The sequence below is a fragment of the Dipodomys ordii genome, unplaced genomic scaffold, assembly GCF_000151885.1.
Source record: "Dipodomys ordii isolate 6190 unplaced genomic scaffold, Dord_2.0 Scaffold54, whole genome shotgun sequence".
In the NCBI taxonomy this organism is placed as follows: domain Eukaryota; kingdom Metazoa; phylum Chordata; class Mammalia; order Rodentia; family Heteromyidae; genus Dipodomys; species Dipodomys ordii.
In genome coordinates, this window is record NW_012267270.1 from 4,122,904 (window position 1) to 4,135,130 (window position 12,227).

The 12,227-nt window shown below is 56.8% G+C and overlaps 2 protein-coding genes across 4 annotated transcripts; one reads left to right on the top strand and one right to left on the bottom strand.

The window, feature by feature from the left end:
- Positions 1 to 1,682: 1,682 nt before the first annotated feature.
- Positions 1,683 to 5,641, top strand: Yif1a (Yip1 interacting factor homolog A (S. cerevisiae)). Its single transcript, XM_013020932.1, has 8 exons — positions 1,683 to 1,894; positions 2,511 to 2,722; positions 2,887 to 2,991; positions 3,136 to 3,214; positions 4,571 to 4,628; positions 4,751 to 4,906; positions 5,233 to 5,326; positions 5,433 to 5,641. The coding sequence occupies exons 1-8, from the start codon at positions 1,864 to 1,866 to the stop codon at positions 5,577 to 5,579; spliced, it is 882 nt and encodes a 293-aa protein (XP_012876386.1). The 5' UTR covers positions 1,683 to 1,863; the 3' UTR covers positions 5,580 to 5,641.
- Positions 5,642 to 6,216: 575 nt separating this feature from the next.
- Cnih2 (cornichon family AMPA receptor auxiliary protein 2) lies at positions 6,217 to 12,227 on the bottom strand. 3 transcript variants are annotated; one of them, XM_013020980.1, is made up of 6 exons: positions 12,113 to 12,221; positions 8,000 to 8,068; positions 7,572 to 7,619; positions 7,224 to 7,336; positions 6,977 to 7,120; positions 6,217 to 6,851 (listed from the first exon to the last, which is right to left on the bottom strand). In XM_013020980.1, the coding sequence occupies exons 1-6, from the start codon at positions 12,191 to 12,193 to the stop codon at positions 6,824 to 6,826; spliced, it is 483 nt and encodes a 160-aa protein (XP_012876434.1). In that variant the 5' UTR covers positions 12,194 to 12,221; the 3' UTR covers positions 6,217 to 6,823. The 3 variants fall into 3 exon arrangements, with proteins under 3 accessions (XP_012876434.1, XP_012876435.1, XP_012876433.1); XM_013020981.1 differs by having other exon boundaries at positions 6,221 to 6,851; positions 7,974 to 8,068; positions 12,113 to 12,227; XM_013020979.1 differs by having other exon boundaries at positions 6,797 to 6,851; positions 7,224 to 7,343; positions 7,516 to 7,619; positions 12,113 to 12,193.

The following is a 12,227-nucleotide window of genomic DNA, read 5'->3' on the forward strand; positions in this document are numbered from 1 at the left end:
TTTCTTTTTGCTTATGTGGTACTGAGGAATCGAACCCAGGGCCTTGAGCATGCAAGGCAAGCGCTCTACCACTGAGCCACCTTCCCAGCCCTTGACATAACTTCTTGTACATCTCATTGTTGTAATGGGTCCACCTGTAATCCAATTTAAACAATTTGTTTTTTTCCCTTCCCCTCCACAAATTATATCAACATCAAATACAGTGAAAGCAGGGCTTATATGATGGGGGAGTGTACATCACCTTTATAGTAACTATTTTAAAAACAAAAAAATTCCTTATAAGCAAAAATTTATTTTGTGCTAGAACTGGGGCTCAGGGCATGGGTCCTGTCCCTTAGCCTTTTCTGCTCAAGGCAAGTGCTACCACTGAAGCCACAGCTCCATTTCTGGCTTTTTGTTCTTTAATTGGAGCTAAGTCTTTCTTATCTTTGGAGATAAGAGACTTTCCTATTTGGGCTGGCTTTGAACCATAATCCTCAAATCTCAGCCTTCTGAGTAGCTAGGATTACAGACTTGACCTGAGACCAGTAGGTCTAGCTTTAGAATAGTGACTATGAGGGGGAGGTCATTCCAAGCAGAGGGACCTCTCAAAGGCACAGTGGTCGGGTCATGTGCTCAAAGTGTGAGGAATAGGAAGCAGGAAGGACCTGGGGAACAGGACGATCAGTTGAAGTACGTGGTCTCTGAGAGGCCTGTGAAGACGTAAAGTGCGCCTGAAGGTCTTTGCGAGGGAGCCTTGAAGACAGATTCTGGGGGGTAGGGTGGAAGGTGAGAGATGGTTCTGACTAGAACCTGGATGGAGAAAAAGGAAGCCTGGGATTAGGAGTGAGGCTGGGGGCTTCGTTTCGGGAAGATCACTGGACCAGCGGTGACGCAGCAGTTAGTGACCGCTGCCGTTTCAGGAGATGCATCAGGCTCTAAAACGGCTGGACCGCCAGAGAGTCGACAGGAAAGCCACGGTGCAAGATCCTGCCCCATGTATACCACTCAGCACTCGGGATCTTCTGGGTCTGCACGCGCTGGCCAGTATCGCGACCCCAGTGCCTCCCGCACGGGCCCCGCGCGCGGGTCTGCAGGACGTAGGCGGATACTGGACATTTTCAGCACCCGAAAAAGCGGACAGCACCCGCTTCGCCAGGAGGGAGAGGCGGGGGGCGGAGTCAGCGTTCGGAGAACTCGGGGCCGCGCGGTCACGGCCCGGACCGCCTCCCACTAGGGGTCCCTGGTGGGCCGCGACTCCGCTCCAGGATTGGGTGAAATGGGAGACGAGAGAGGAAATGGGAGGAGAGAGAGAGAGAGAGAGAGAGGAAGGGCCAGGAGCCCCGAAAGCGCGGATTGGACAGCCTGAACGCCCCACTCCTCTTGAAGGACATCCCACGACCGGAGCGCCGAGCCTGGCTCCCTCTGCAGCTCTCAGTTCTCTCGCCGAGTCTTCCTTTTGCTGTAGTCGTGGCAGGGCGAGAGTCAAGTGGCCCACTGCGCAGACACGGAAATAACTCCCAACACCGTCCCACCTATCAGCTGCCCCTGCCTCGAATTAGCACATTCCTCATCCAATCAGAGATCAGTTTGAATAGCTCCGCCTCTTCGCCTTCCGGAAGTTACGACTGTCGAATCCGCGTTGGCGAGAGCTCGCCATTAGCCAATTAGAAGAGGGAAAGGCTGAACCGTTGCCGCGGGAAAGCCAATGGCAGGCGGCAGAGGATGACGTCGCGGACATGGCGGCCACAACCGGCCAGCCGGGGGACGTGTCGGGCTGCCCGGTAACTTCGATCCGTGCGCGGGGAGAGGAGCGGCCGTCTGACTAGTATTTGCACTCACGAGGCAGCGCAGCGGCTCTTGGGGAGAGTGGGCGTCGCGACCATGGCTTATCACTCGGGTTACGGAGCCCACGGTGCGTGAGGTGCGGGGTGGACGGGGTGCGGCCCGGCCTGGGGGACCCGAGTCGGCGGCGCGGTTCTCTCACCCGGCTGGAGAGGGGTGACCGTGACCGCTGTCCAGGGCGGGGTTGTCACTCGGGCTCTGGCCCCGCGAAGCTGCCACGCGTCTCGGACTTCGCCCTTCCTGACCAGAACCGAGATTGACAGCTGGGATCTCCGTGTCTAACCTGGGCACGAACGGGTCTCATCTCCAGAGCTGCCTTTCCCCCTGTCGCGACCCAGACCCTGCTCAAGGCCTCCAGTAGCCAGCTGTCGTCTTTCTTACCCTTGTTTAAGCAGGGACACATTTCTAATTATTTCCACTTAGCGAACTACTCACTCTCCACAGTTCGGCTTAGAGATCAGTCCCCCTTGAGAGGCCATCCAGGAACCCCAGATAGGCAGCCCTTCTTTTGTCTGCATATCATAAAGGATTTATGGAAAGAAGATTGCCCCTCTTCCAGCCTGGCTTTCCTTCACTGATCGTTTGGTAGGCCCAGAACCTATGCATAGCTGCTTTTCCAGGAAAAGAAGTGGTTTGTGCGGTTGTTGGGTATTTCTGTCATTACCTTGATACCTCTACATTCACAGGTTCCAAGCACAGAGCCCGAACAGCTCCAGATCCTCCTCCTCTCTTTGATGACACAAGTGGTGGTTATTCCAACCAGCTAGGGGGATATCCAGCCCCAAGAGCCGATGTGGCGTTCAATGTCAACCACTTGCTCGGGGATCCAATGGCTAACATGGCTGTGGCTTACGGCAGTTCCATTGCATCCCATGGGAAGGACATGGTGCACAAGGAGGTGTGGTCTGCCCCCAGGGAAAGGGTGGCAGGATTTCTGGCTAGGGCTGGGGTATCAGGGAATTCCACCTGATTCTCCAGTTAGCCCTCAGGGAGGGAGCACCTAGAGGAGTATCTTGACACTGTGCATGCAGCTTGCCCCCAGCCTCCTCTTTTCCCTTCCAGCTGCACCGTTTTGTGTCTGTGAACAAACTCAAGTATTTTTTCGCCGTGGACACAGCCTATGTGGCCAAGAAGCTAGGGCTGCTGGTCTTCCCTTACACACACCAGGTGAGCTTCCTGTCAGGTGAGGTGAGCTGACAGGTCTCCCTTGTCCCTTTTCCCACTCATATGCTAGGACCCAGACCTCAGCCTGTTTTCTCTCCTTTTTCCCTCCTCTGTTCCTGCCAACCTGGCCACCTCTGCTACTGCCAGAACTGGGAAGTGCAGTACAGTCGAGACATGCCTCTGCCTCCGCGGCAAGACCTCAATGCCCCTGACCTCTATATTCCTAGTGAGTCCCCGGTCTGGGATGGGGACATTGAGGGAGGTGGTTGTTGGGAGGGGACCTTTGCCTTGAGGCATGATCAGGAAGAGACTCCATGGTGGATCCAAATAGACCTGGTGCTTTTCATGTGCACTGGTTGTTAGACAGCAGGCCGACCAAATGCCCAATAAAGGAAAGCACTTCCTGAATGTACCTTCACTGTCCCTACATCATTCTTTTGTGATCTTATTTGGGCCAAGTCCCTCTTTACCTTGCTACCTCTGCAGCTGGGGCATTTTAGGTTGGTTCCTGCACTTCATTAAGGTTGGAATCACAGGGAGGGGATGGGTGTCCTAACTCAGGAACTGCTGGCCTTGTTAGGGTCTGTCTTGTGAGGCCTGCTTTGGCACCCCCACACCCTACTGCTGTGGCACCTCTCTCCAGCCTCAGGGAGGGTGGTCTGCCCAGGTTCTTCCATCATTCATTCATGAGCCCTTTGTAGCCACTGTGTGAGGATGGTCCTGGCTTTCCCATGCTGTATGTTGAAGCCAAGTCTGAGACTTCACTAACATAGCTAACAGGTGGCAGAGTCAACTTCCTCTTTTTTTTTTTTTGGCCAGTCCTGGGGCTTGAACTCAGGGCCTGGGCACTGTCCCTGAGCTTCTTTTGCTCAAGGCTAGTACTGTACCACTTGAGCCACAGAACCACTTCTGGCTTTTCCTGTGTATGTGATACTGAGGAATCGAACCCAGGGTTTCATTTAGGCTAGGCAAGCACTCTGCCACTAAGCCACATTTTAAACACTGTGCCCTCTGGTAGATGCATCAGTCTGTTTCACAGGTGTGTGACATGTGTGTGGGTGGGGGGGTGGAGGGATTAAATCCCTGCTGCGGTCCAGCTCCCACTGGTACTACTTAAACTTGGAGTTCACCATAGCCAGTGTGGTCAGATTTAGAGTTGCTGGCTTCGGAGACATCATCTCCAGAGTTCTGGACTCTGGCTTGTCCACTGAACTTTCTTTTTTGTTTTTGTCTAGTCTTGTTAGCAATCAGGTTGGTTCCTGTGTAGGATGAGCAATGGCCTTGGCTCATGGTGCAGTTTCTGAGACCCAGCAGGAAGCTCTGATAAGGTTCCTAGCACAGGGGCAGAGGGCGGGGTGGGTTGAGGCAGCTAGTAGTCTTGGACAATGGATCAGGTGGCATGTAGTCAGAGAGGACAGATAGGGTTCGTATATCCCAGGCAAGGCCCTTGGGAGCAGAGTGTAGAAGTTAGGCCTATGTTGGAGCTATGCGGGGAGGGAAGTCCAGGGGTAGCTGGGGTGTCAGTGGCCCTGATTGCCTGGCAAGGGGAAGCCAGGCTGATTATCTCCCTGTGACTTGGCAGCAATGGCCTTCATCACCTATGTACTGCTGGCTGGAATGGCACTGGGCATTCAGAAAAGGTCAGTACCTCCCTGTCCACTCCCTCCTGCTTTTGGGCAAGCTCCCGTTCACCCTGCTGCCTGGCCGCTCACCCTCCCCGGCCTCGGGATGGCTGGCTCTGACCTGTCCTTCACCACCACAGGTTCTCACCCGAGGTGCTGGGCCTGTTTGCCAGCACAGCACTGGTGTGGATGGTGATGGAGGTGCTGGCCTTGCTCCTGGGCCTCTACCTGGCCACTGTGCGCAGCGACCTGAGCACCTTCCACCTGCTGGCCTACAGTGGGTACAAATATGTGGGGTGAGTGCTTGTGGGTACGGGGGCAGGCCCTGCTCTCCTGCAGCCTCTCTGCCCCCGCCACCTCCCACCTCAGCCTCTAGCGCTACTGTTAGAGGGTTGGTTGTTTCCAGCAGTCTCTGTGACCTTCGGGAGATTGTGCATGTTTGACAGTCCCCTGAGGAGAAATCGCTGTTCTGGGGTTGAGTCCTGGCTTTGTGCCTCTGGGGACAGCTAGGGAGAAAAGGGCCATGGCCATGGGTGGCATGGAGGCTGGCCCCAGACCCCGGAAGGCGGGGGTGTCCTCAGGCCTGGGCCCCGGGCTCACCAGCCTGACCCTCCTCTCACAGAATGATCCTTAGCGTGCTCACGGGGCTGCTGTTTGGCAGTGATGGCTACTATGTGGCCCTGGCCTGGACCTCCTCGGCGCTCATGTACTTCATCGTGAGTCTGGGCTGCCCCTCCCACCTCACCGGGGGCGGAACTGGACAAGGCCTCCCTCCCCCTCCCCCACCCCCACCCCCCCAGCCTCAGAGCTCCTTTCTTCTAGGTGCGCTCCTTGCGGACAGCAGCCCTGGGCTCTGATGACATGGGGGGCCCAGCCCCTCGGCAACGTCTCCAACTCTACCTGACACTGGGAGCCGCAGCCTTTCAGCCCCTCATCATATACTGGCTGACTTTCCAATTGGTCCGGTGACCCTTGGCCCCAGATAGCACTGATTTTTCTATACATTGAAGATTTGGATTTGGTTTCCTTGACTTGTTTGGACGCTTTTTCCTGGGGCCTGGGGCGGGGGTTTGGAGACACCTCTGAGGCTGTGCATTGCTCAGAGCATCTGGTTTGGAGGCATCTAGGAGGAAAGTGGGCGTGGGGAGGACTTCCTGGAGATGGTGACCTTGATATTGCCTTGAAAGGCAAATGGAGCAGGGCGCTGGTGGCTCACGCCTACAATCCTAGCTACTCAGTATCTTAGGATCTCGGTTCAAAGCCAGCCCAGGCAGGAAAGGCCATGAGACTCATCGCCAAAAAAACAAAAGTGGCGCTGTGGCTCAAGTAGTAGAACACTAGCCTTGAGCTGAAGAGCTGAGGGACAGCGCCCAGGCCCAGAGTTCAAGCCCCACAACCAACAGGAAAAAAAAAAAAAAGCCAAATAGAAGCATTTCACAGCCTGTTCTGAGCCCTGTTGCGGCCAGCTTCCTCCTCAGAGACTTGCCAACTTATAAGGCAACCTGGGAAGACAGGGCGGCTATGCTAGGGATTTAGCTTGGGCTCTTCCCTCCACAGTCTCCTGTCTCACCTACATTTTTGTCCAGCTGCCCCCCACAGAGCTAGGCCCATGTGTTTGCAGTAGTTTATTCATATTTTGTCACAAATGGCCGGGGAAGGGGTGCCGGACTCCTCCAGGCAACATAGAAAATGGGTCCAAGAGACAGGGTGGGTTGGGGTTGGGGCAAGTAGAGACAAGGAGCTAGAGAGAGCCTGGGGGGGGAGGGCAGACTAGGGGTGGGGCTGCCCCCTGTTGAGCCTGCTCATTCCCAGTGCAGATGCTCCCCCACCTGTAGGGAGAACCTCAGGGGAGGGGTTGATAGGTAGGGGCAGCCCAGAATTTCCAGGGTCAAGCTCAGCTTTGGTGGCAGAGCCCAAGTATCCCCTGAAATGAACAAGGCCGGAAGTCCCACTCCTTCCAGGACTGACTGCCATGCCTGAATGAGGGCTGGCAGAGAAGCCCCTGCCCCTGTTTAGAGCTCCGCCTGGCCCTAGTCTGAGGGGAAAGGATCTGAAGGCGGGGGGGTCCCCGCAGCAGCAGTTTGGGGGATGGGGAAGCTGGAGGCACCAGTGCCCCTCAGTCCCCGGGGCTGAGGCCTCTGTGGCCAAGGGCAGGGCTGGGGGTGCACAGGCGTCCGGTCCGTTCTGGGCTCGCTCCCTGGCCGGCTTCCCCCTTAGAAACTCACCAACGTATAAACCATACTGTGGAAAGACAAGGCAGTGAGCCTGAGCCCGCAAGCGAGGCCAGCCTCCCACCCACACCCTGGCCGTCCTCAGTCCTCCAGGGATTGAGACACCCTTGGCCTGGCTGGAGGCTGGAGCCTCACCTGTACAGGTAATAGAAGAAGGAGAGCAGGTAGAAGGCGAGTTTGCACCAGGACTCCTTCTGGCAGTAGTTGAGGATGTCAGCATTCATGATGGAGACCGCGTCATACATGACCTCAGAGCCATCCGCGGGACGGTGGAAGTACCTGGAGGGCGGGGAGAAGGCCTGAGTGCCCACAGGCCTCTGCGGCCTGGCCTTCATCCTGCCCCCCACCTCCGTCTGTCTCCCCAAGCATCTGCTGCCCTCACCTCCAGAGGTGGTAGAAGAGGAGGGGGATGTTGAGGCCTAGGGTCACCCACTCTGCTGCACACAGAAACATCAGACAGAAGAGGCCATGGATGGAGTATTCTGGGACCACCAGCTGGGGGAAATGAGGGGGGACGTCAGCGGTCAGGGGCCGGGGCAGACCAAGGCTTCAATAGCAGGGGAGAACTGGGATTTTGGGGGTGGGGGCAGTAACCAGCCCAGCAGGAACTCAGGACTGAAAGACCTCCCCGGTGGCAGGGTGGATCAAACAGTCCCCAAAGAAGAGGCTGTGGTCCACGGCGTGGGGCGGTGCGGGCTGGGAGCCTCTTGCCCCCCTCCCTCACACTGACCTTCCTCAGGAGGCAGCAGATGCGTTCGATGTTTTTTAAACGCTCGCGCTGTGGGGGAAGGAAAGGGCCATGATGGGAGTGGCGGAGGACCAGGCGCTGGGCACCGCCACCGCCCCCACGTAGCCGCCAGGGGGCGCCAGAGCACTCTCTGCAGGGAAGCAGCCGCGCTGTCCCCATGGCGACCGTCGCCATGGAGGGGCCTTCACCCGCGTCTCCATGGCAACGGCCGCCCCACCAGGAGGAACCCAAGCCCAGAGCCCGAGCCAGGTGTTTACTGGGGGCGGGGACAGAGGGTAAGGGGCTGGGCCATCAGACCCCCACATGGCAAACCACCCCCCTGCCTTCCTCAACCCCATTCCCACCCTTCCCGCCACAGATGGAAAGACAGACGGACGGACACACCTCTGCACAGCACATGTATCACTTACTGCCCGCGCTGGGTTCCCCTGGTCGATGGGGTTCTTGAAGTCGGTCCGCAGCTCATCAAAGGCTATGATCTGGGGAAGGGGTGCATACCCATCAGGGTGGGAGGGGGAGCTGATGGCTTCCAGCACCAGTCCTTTATATGTGCGGTCAAATGGAGCTTGTTGCAAAGTGGAAAAAATGAAGCCCAGGGAGGGGCAGAGCCTGGGCCAAGGTCACTCAACGGTCTAGAATGGAACCTTAGCGTCCTACTGCCTAGTTTTGGACCATGCCTGCTCTATTAATTTCCTACACAGCCCAAGACACGATCTCCTCTCCACTGGGCCCTGTGCTGAGTACTGGAGACTTACCTCCCTAGAGGCTGGGGACATATTTCCTGTCAGGATTGGGGGAGGAGAACTCAGAACTACATTCCAGGTGATCGGGGCTGTGGGGTACAGGCAGACCCCTTTCCGGGGTGGAAGGGTTCAAACTGACTTTGAGTAGGTGTTTGGTGAACAATGGAAGAAAATTAAGCAGTAGGAACAGCAGATACAAAGGCGCAAGGATTGAAAGAACATTCAGGAAGCTGTGTGTTCATGGAGTTTGGGTGTGAGGAGACTGGGAAAGACAACTCAAGGTGGGGTGGCAATACCAGCAGACCCAGTGCTTAGACCTTAACACAAAAGTAATGGGAAGCCGAGCACTGGTAGCTCATGCCTGTAATCTTAACTACTCAGGAGGCTGAGATTTGAGGATCATGGATCAAAGCCAGCCTGGGCAGGAAAAGTTCATGAAACTCTTACCTCTAATTAACTCCCAGAGAACTGGATGTGGAGCTGTGACTCATAGTGGTAGAGCTCTAGCTAGCCTTGAGCAAAAAAGAGCTCAGGGGACAGCACAGCACCCAGGCCCTGAGTTCAAGCCCCATGCTGACAAAAATAATAATGGGGAACCATTGAGAGCTGTGAGACAGCAAAGCAGGGTTTGTTAGGTCAAGTCTTAGCCTGTTCTAAGGTGGCAAACAAAGGAAGACATCCACCCAGTGGGCTTTATGAAGTTCATGGATGCTTGCAACAACCTAAGGACTTAATTGCTAGTGTTATTTTCATTTCTTTTGTGCGTGTGTGCCTGTGCCAGTACTGGGGCTCGAGCTCGAGGCCTAGATGCTGTCCCGTAACTTTTTCACCTTAAGGCCGGTGCTCTACCACTTGAGTTTCAGCTCCATTTTTGGCCTTTTGCTGGTTAATTAGAGACGAGTTTCATGGAATTTCCTGTCTGGACTGGCTTTGAACCATGATTTTCAGATCCCAGCCTCCAGAAGTAGCTAGAATTACAGGTGTGAGCCACGGGCGCCTAGGTTATTTTCATTTCTGTTTTGCAGATGAGCAAGCTGAGATAGAGGCCGCACACTTAGTGGTAAGCAGGATTGTAGCCCTCAGTTAGGAGTACTAACTGCTTTGTCATACTCAGGCTAGCATAGTGGAGGACTGCAGGAGAGTCCGGGGAGGAGTTTATGGTGGTTGAGTGAGGAGGGCGGTAGCAGATGTGGTCTAGAACTCTCAAGCCAGGCTCCAAAGGGGCATACTTGGTAGAGAGGTGAAGGCAGAGGCGCCCAAGGTGCCCCCATTGTGCGTGTCTGGAGGACAGTGTCCTCACAGGTGGGGGGTCCCTGAAGAAGCAGGTGTTTGAGGGGCCAATGAAAGGGTTGAACAAGGGCAGGGGAGGAGCTAGCAAATGACCTGGAGGAGGTGGAATAGAAGAGGAGCCTGCTGGGGTCCCCCCCTTCAGCTCCAGCCGTAGGATGAGGCAGCAGGTCCCCCACCCCCAAGCATCCCGGACCCCAGACGGCTCAGAGGGAAAGAACATGGGCTTCCTGGAGGGAGCTGGGGCCATCTGGAGCCCCTCCCCCAACTCCTCATTGATCTGGGCAGCTGCCTGCCTGCTAGGCACAGCAACAGGGTCCAGCAGGGAGCGGAAGGGTGCCGTCTGTCTGCCCCCGAGCTGGCACCACCAGCGTGCGCTGGCACCACCAGCATGCAGCGGGTGTCGGGCCTCCCACCCCCCAGGCTGCCTGGCGCTGACTCAGCGCCCCCCCCCCCGAACAAACAATCCCCCACAGTGACAGCTGACACGCATCATTCACTACCAGGGTTGCCTAGCGACCAGTGGGGTCTAGACTCAGGTTTGGGATGGGACATGTGCACTGCCCCCCCCCATCCTTGAAGGGAAGGATCACATCTCTTATCCCTACCCCCCCCCCCAAGCCGACTCACTCTGGAAATCACTGTCTGTAAGCCCCTTGGGTGAAGAAGCAAGCTTGGTAACAATGCCTTGCTAAGATCACCTGGCCAAAGAAGGCTGAGCAAGCCCAATGCCTCACGTAGTAGGCCCTCCACAGGCCCTCACACACATAGTAGGTGCCCCGTAGTTGCTGAATGAACACAGGTGTTACTCCAAAGCATAGGCCTTCTGCTTAGCCTGGCAATCCACGGGGCTGAGTCCCTTTCTTATGACTCCTTGATTCCTGCTGCCACCCAGAGCCTATGTCCATACAGCTATGTTTAATGGAGGGCTTCTTTGAGAACCCCGACGCCAGGGACTCCCCCTCAGAAAACTGTATGTTGAAGGCTGCTTCTGGAATTCCAGGAGCCGCTTGGCCTGTGTTGTCTGACCTGTGCTGCCCCCCCCCCCAAGTTCCTTTCATTCCTATGATAGAAGCCTTCCTGCTCCCACCCTGCAGGTCTGTCCCAGGCCCAGGATGCGGAGAGCTCAGCGCGAAACTGTGGGGAAGGGAGAAGGGAAAGACAAGCAAGGGGAAGAAATAAGACCCAGAGAGAAGCATGGCAGGGAATGACGGGGCTGAAGATGGGGTGTACCATTTGGAGGTGCCTGCAGGGGCTTGCTCCGCAGCACACAGTAGGGGTGCAGCAGAGCGAAAGGAATCCCATTCTGGTTAAAGAGAACGGGGGACTAGCAAAGAGAGACATGGGGAGAGTTCTGGAGACGCAAAGAGCAGAGGGAGCAAGTTCCGGGAAAAGAGAGAAGTACAGAGAGAAGGAAAGAGGAAGGCGAGGAGATGGAAGGAAGGAAGGAAGGAAGGAAGGAAGGAAGGAAGGAAGCAAGGAAGGAAGCAAGGAAGGAAGCAAGGAAGGAAGGGGGACAGGGAGAGAGCTTGGAGCTAGGTAGGAGGCCCCTCCAAAGGGCGTGGAGGATCAGAGGTGAGTGCAGGTGTGCACAGCGGGTGACAGCAGCGGCACAGAGGCCTGGAGGGCATCTGGTGGGGCAGCAGCCTCAGAGGGGAGAGGAGAGCTGTCCCCCAAAGAAGGCCGGTACTTCTCCATAGTGCGGTGAAGGGGGGCAGGAAGAGGCTTTTGAGGAGAGGGCTGAGGAGGGAAAGGAACCCTCTAGCAGGGGAGTACCCAGGAGGAGGCGCGAGCCAGGGGCATTCCAAAGCAGGTGTGAGGCTAGGCTAGGGTGAGGGCAGACCTGGGGGGGGAGGGGATGCTCAAGACAAAGAGGATGTGGGGGCAGGAGCGGGAGGGAAGCTGCAAAGTGGAGAGGAAACCTGGGGGTTGTATCCAAAGTGAGCAAGCACATGGGGTCCAGGTTTCTGATGGTGCTTTAGAGCCCTTCCTTGCTTGGTCAGGAAGGGGGCTGGACAGGGAAAGGGTTAATGGCTCTGAGATGTGCGGGTCCTGTAAACAGATGCAGTTGCTATAGCAACCGGCACCATCACTCTGGCTGGAAAAACCCACAAAGGGGGGGGGGGTTGGCAGCAGACAGACAGACAGCCCGACCGACAGACGGGGGCGGCTGGATTGGGGAGAGCAAGAGAAGGAGCAATAATTCCAGAATTCCACCTTGCACCCCACGACTGAATGGGGCAGAAGTGGGGGTTCAGGGACCTATTGACATACCCACAGACAGGCGGGGGCGGGGAAGGAAGGGGGGCCCGGCAAAGGAAGCCGACTACAGGGGGTGTGAATGGGGGCGAACAAAAGGCCACGGGTAGGGGATGGCGGGGTGGAGGCTCCAAGTATCCCCGGGCTCTGAGACCCCTCGGCCCGGCCCGCTCCTGCCCCATGGGCCCCCCCCCCCGGTCCCCCACCCCGCCCCCAGCCCGAGCCCAGCCTTACGTGCCAGATGACAAAGAAGATGAGGGAGGCGCACAGCACCAGGGTGAGCATGTAGCAGAACGCGGCGAAGGTGAACGCCATGGCCCCCGCGCCTGGCGGCGGCCCGGGGGGCGCC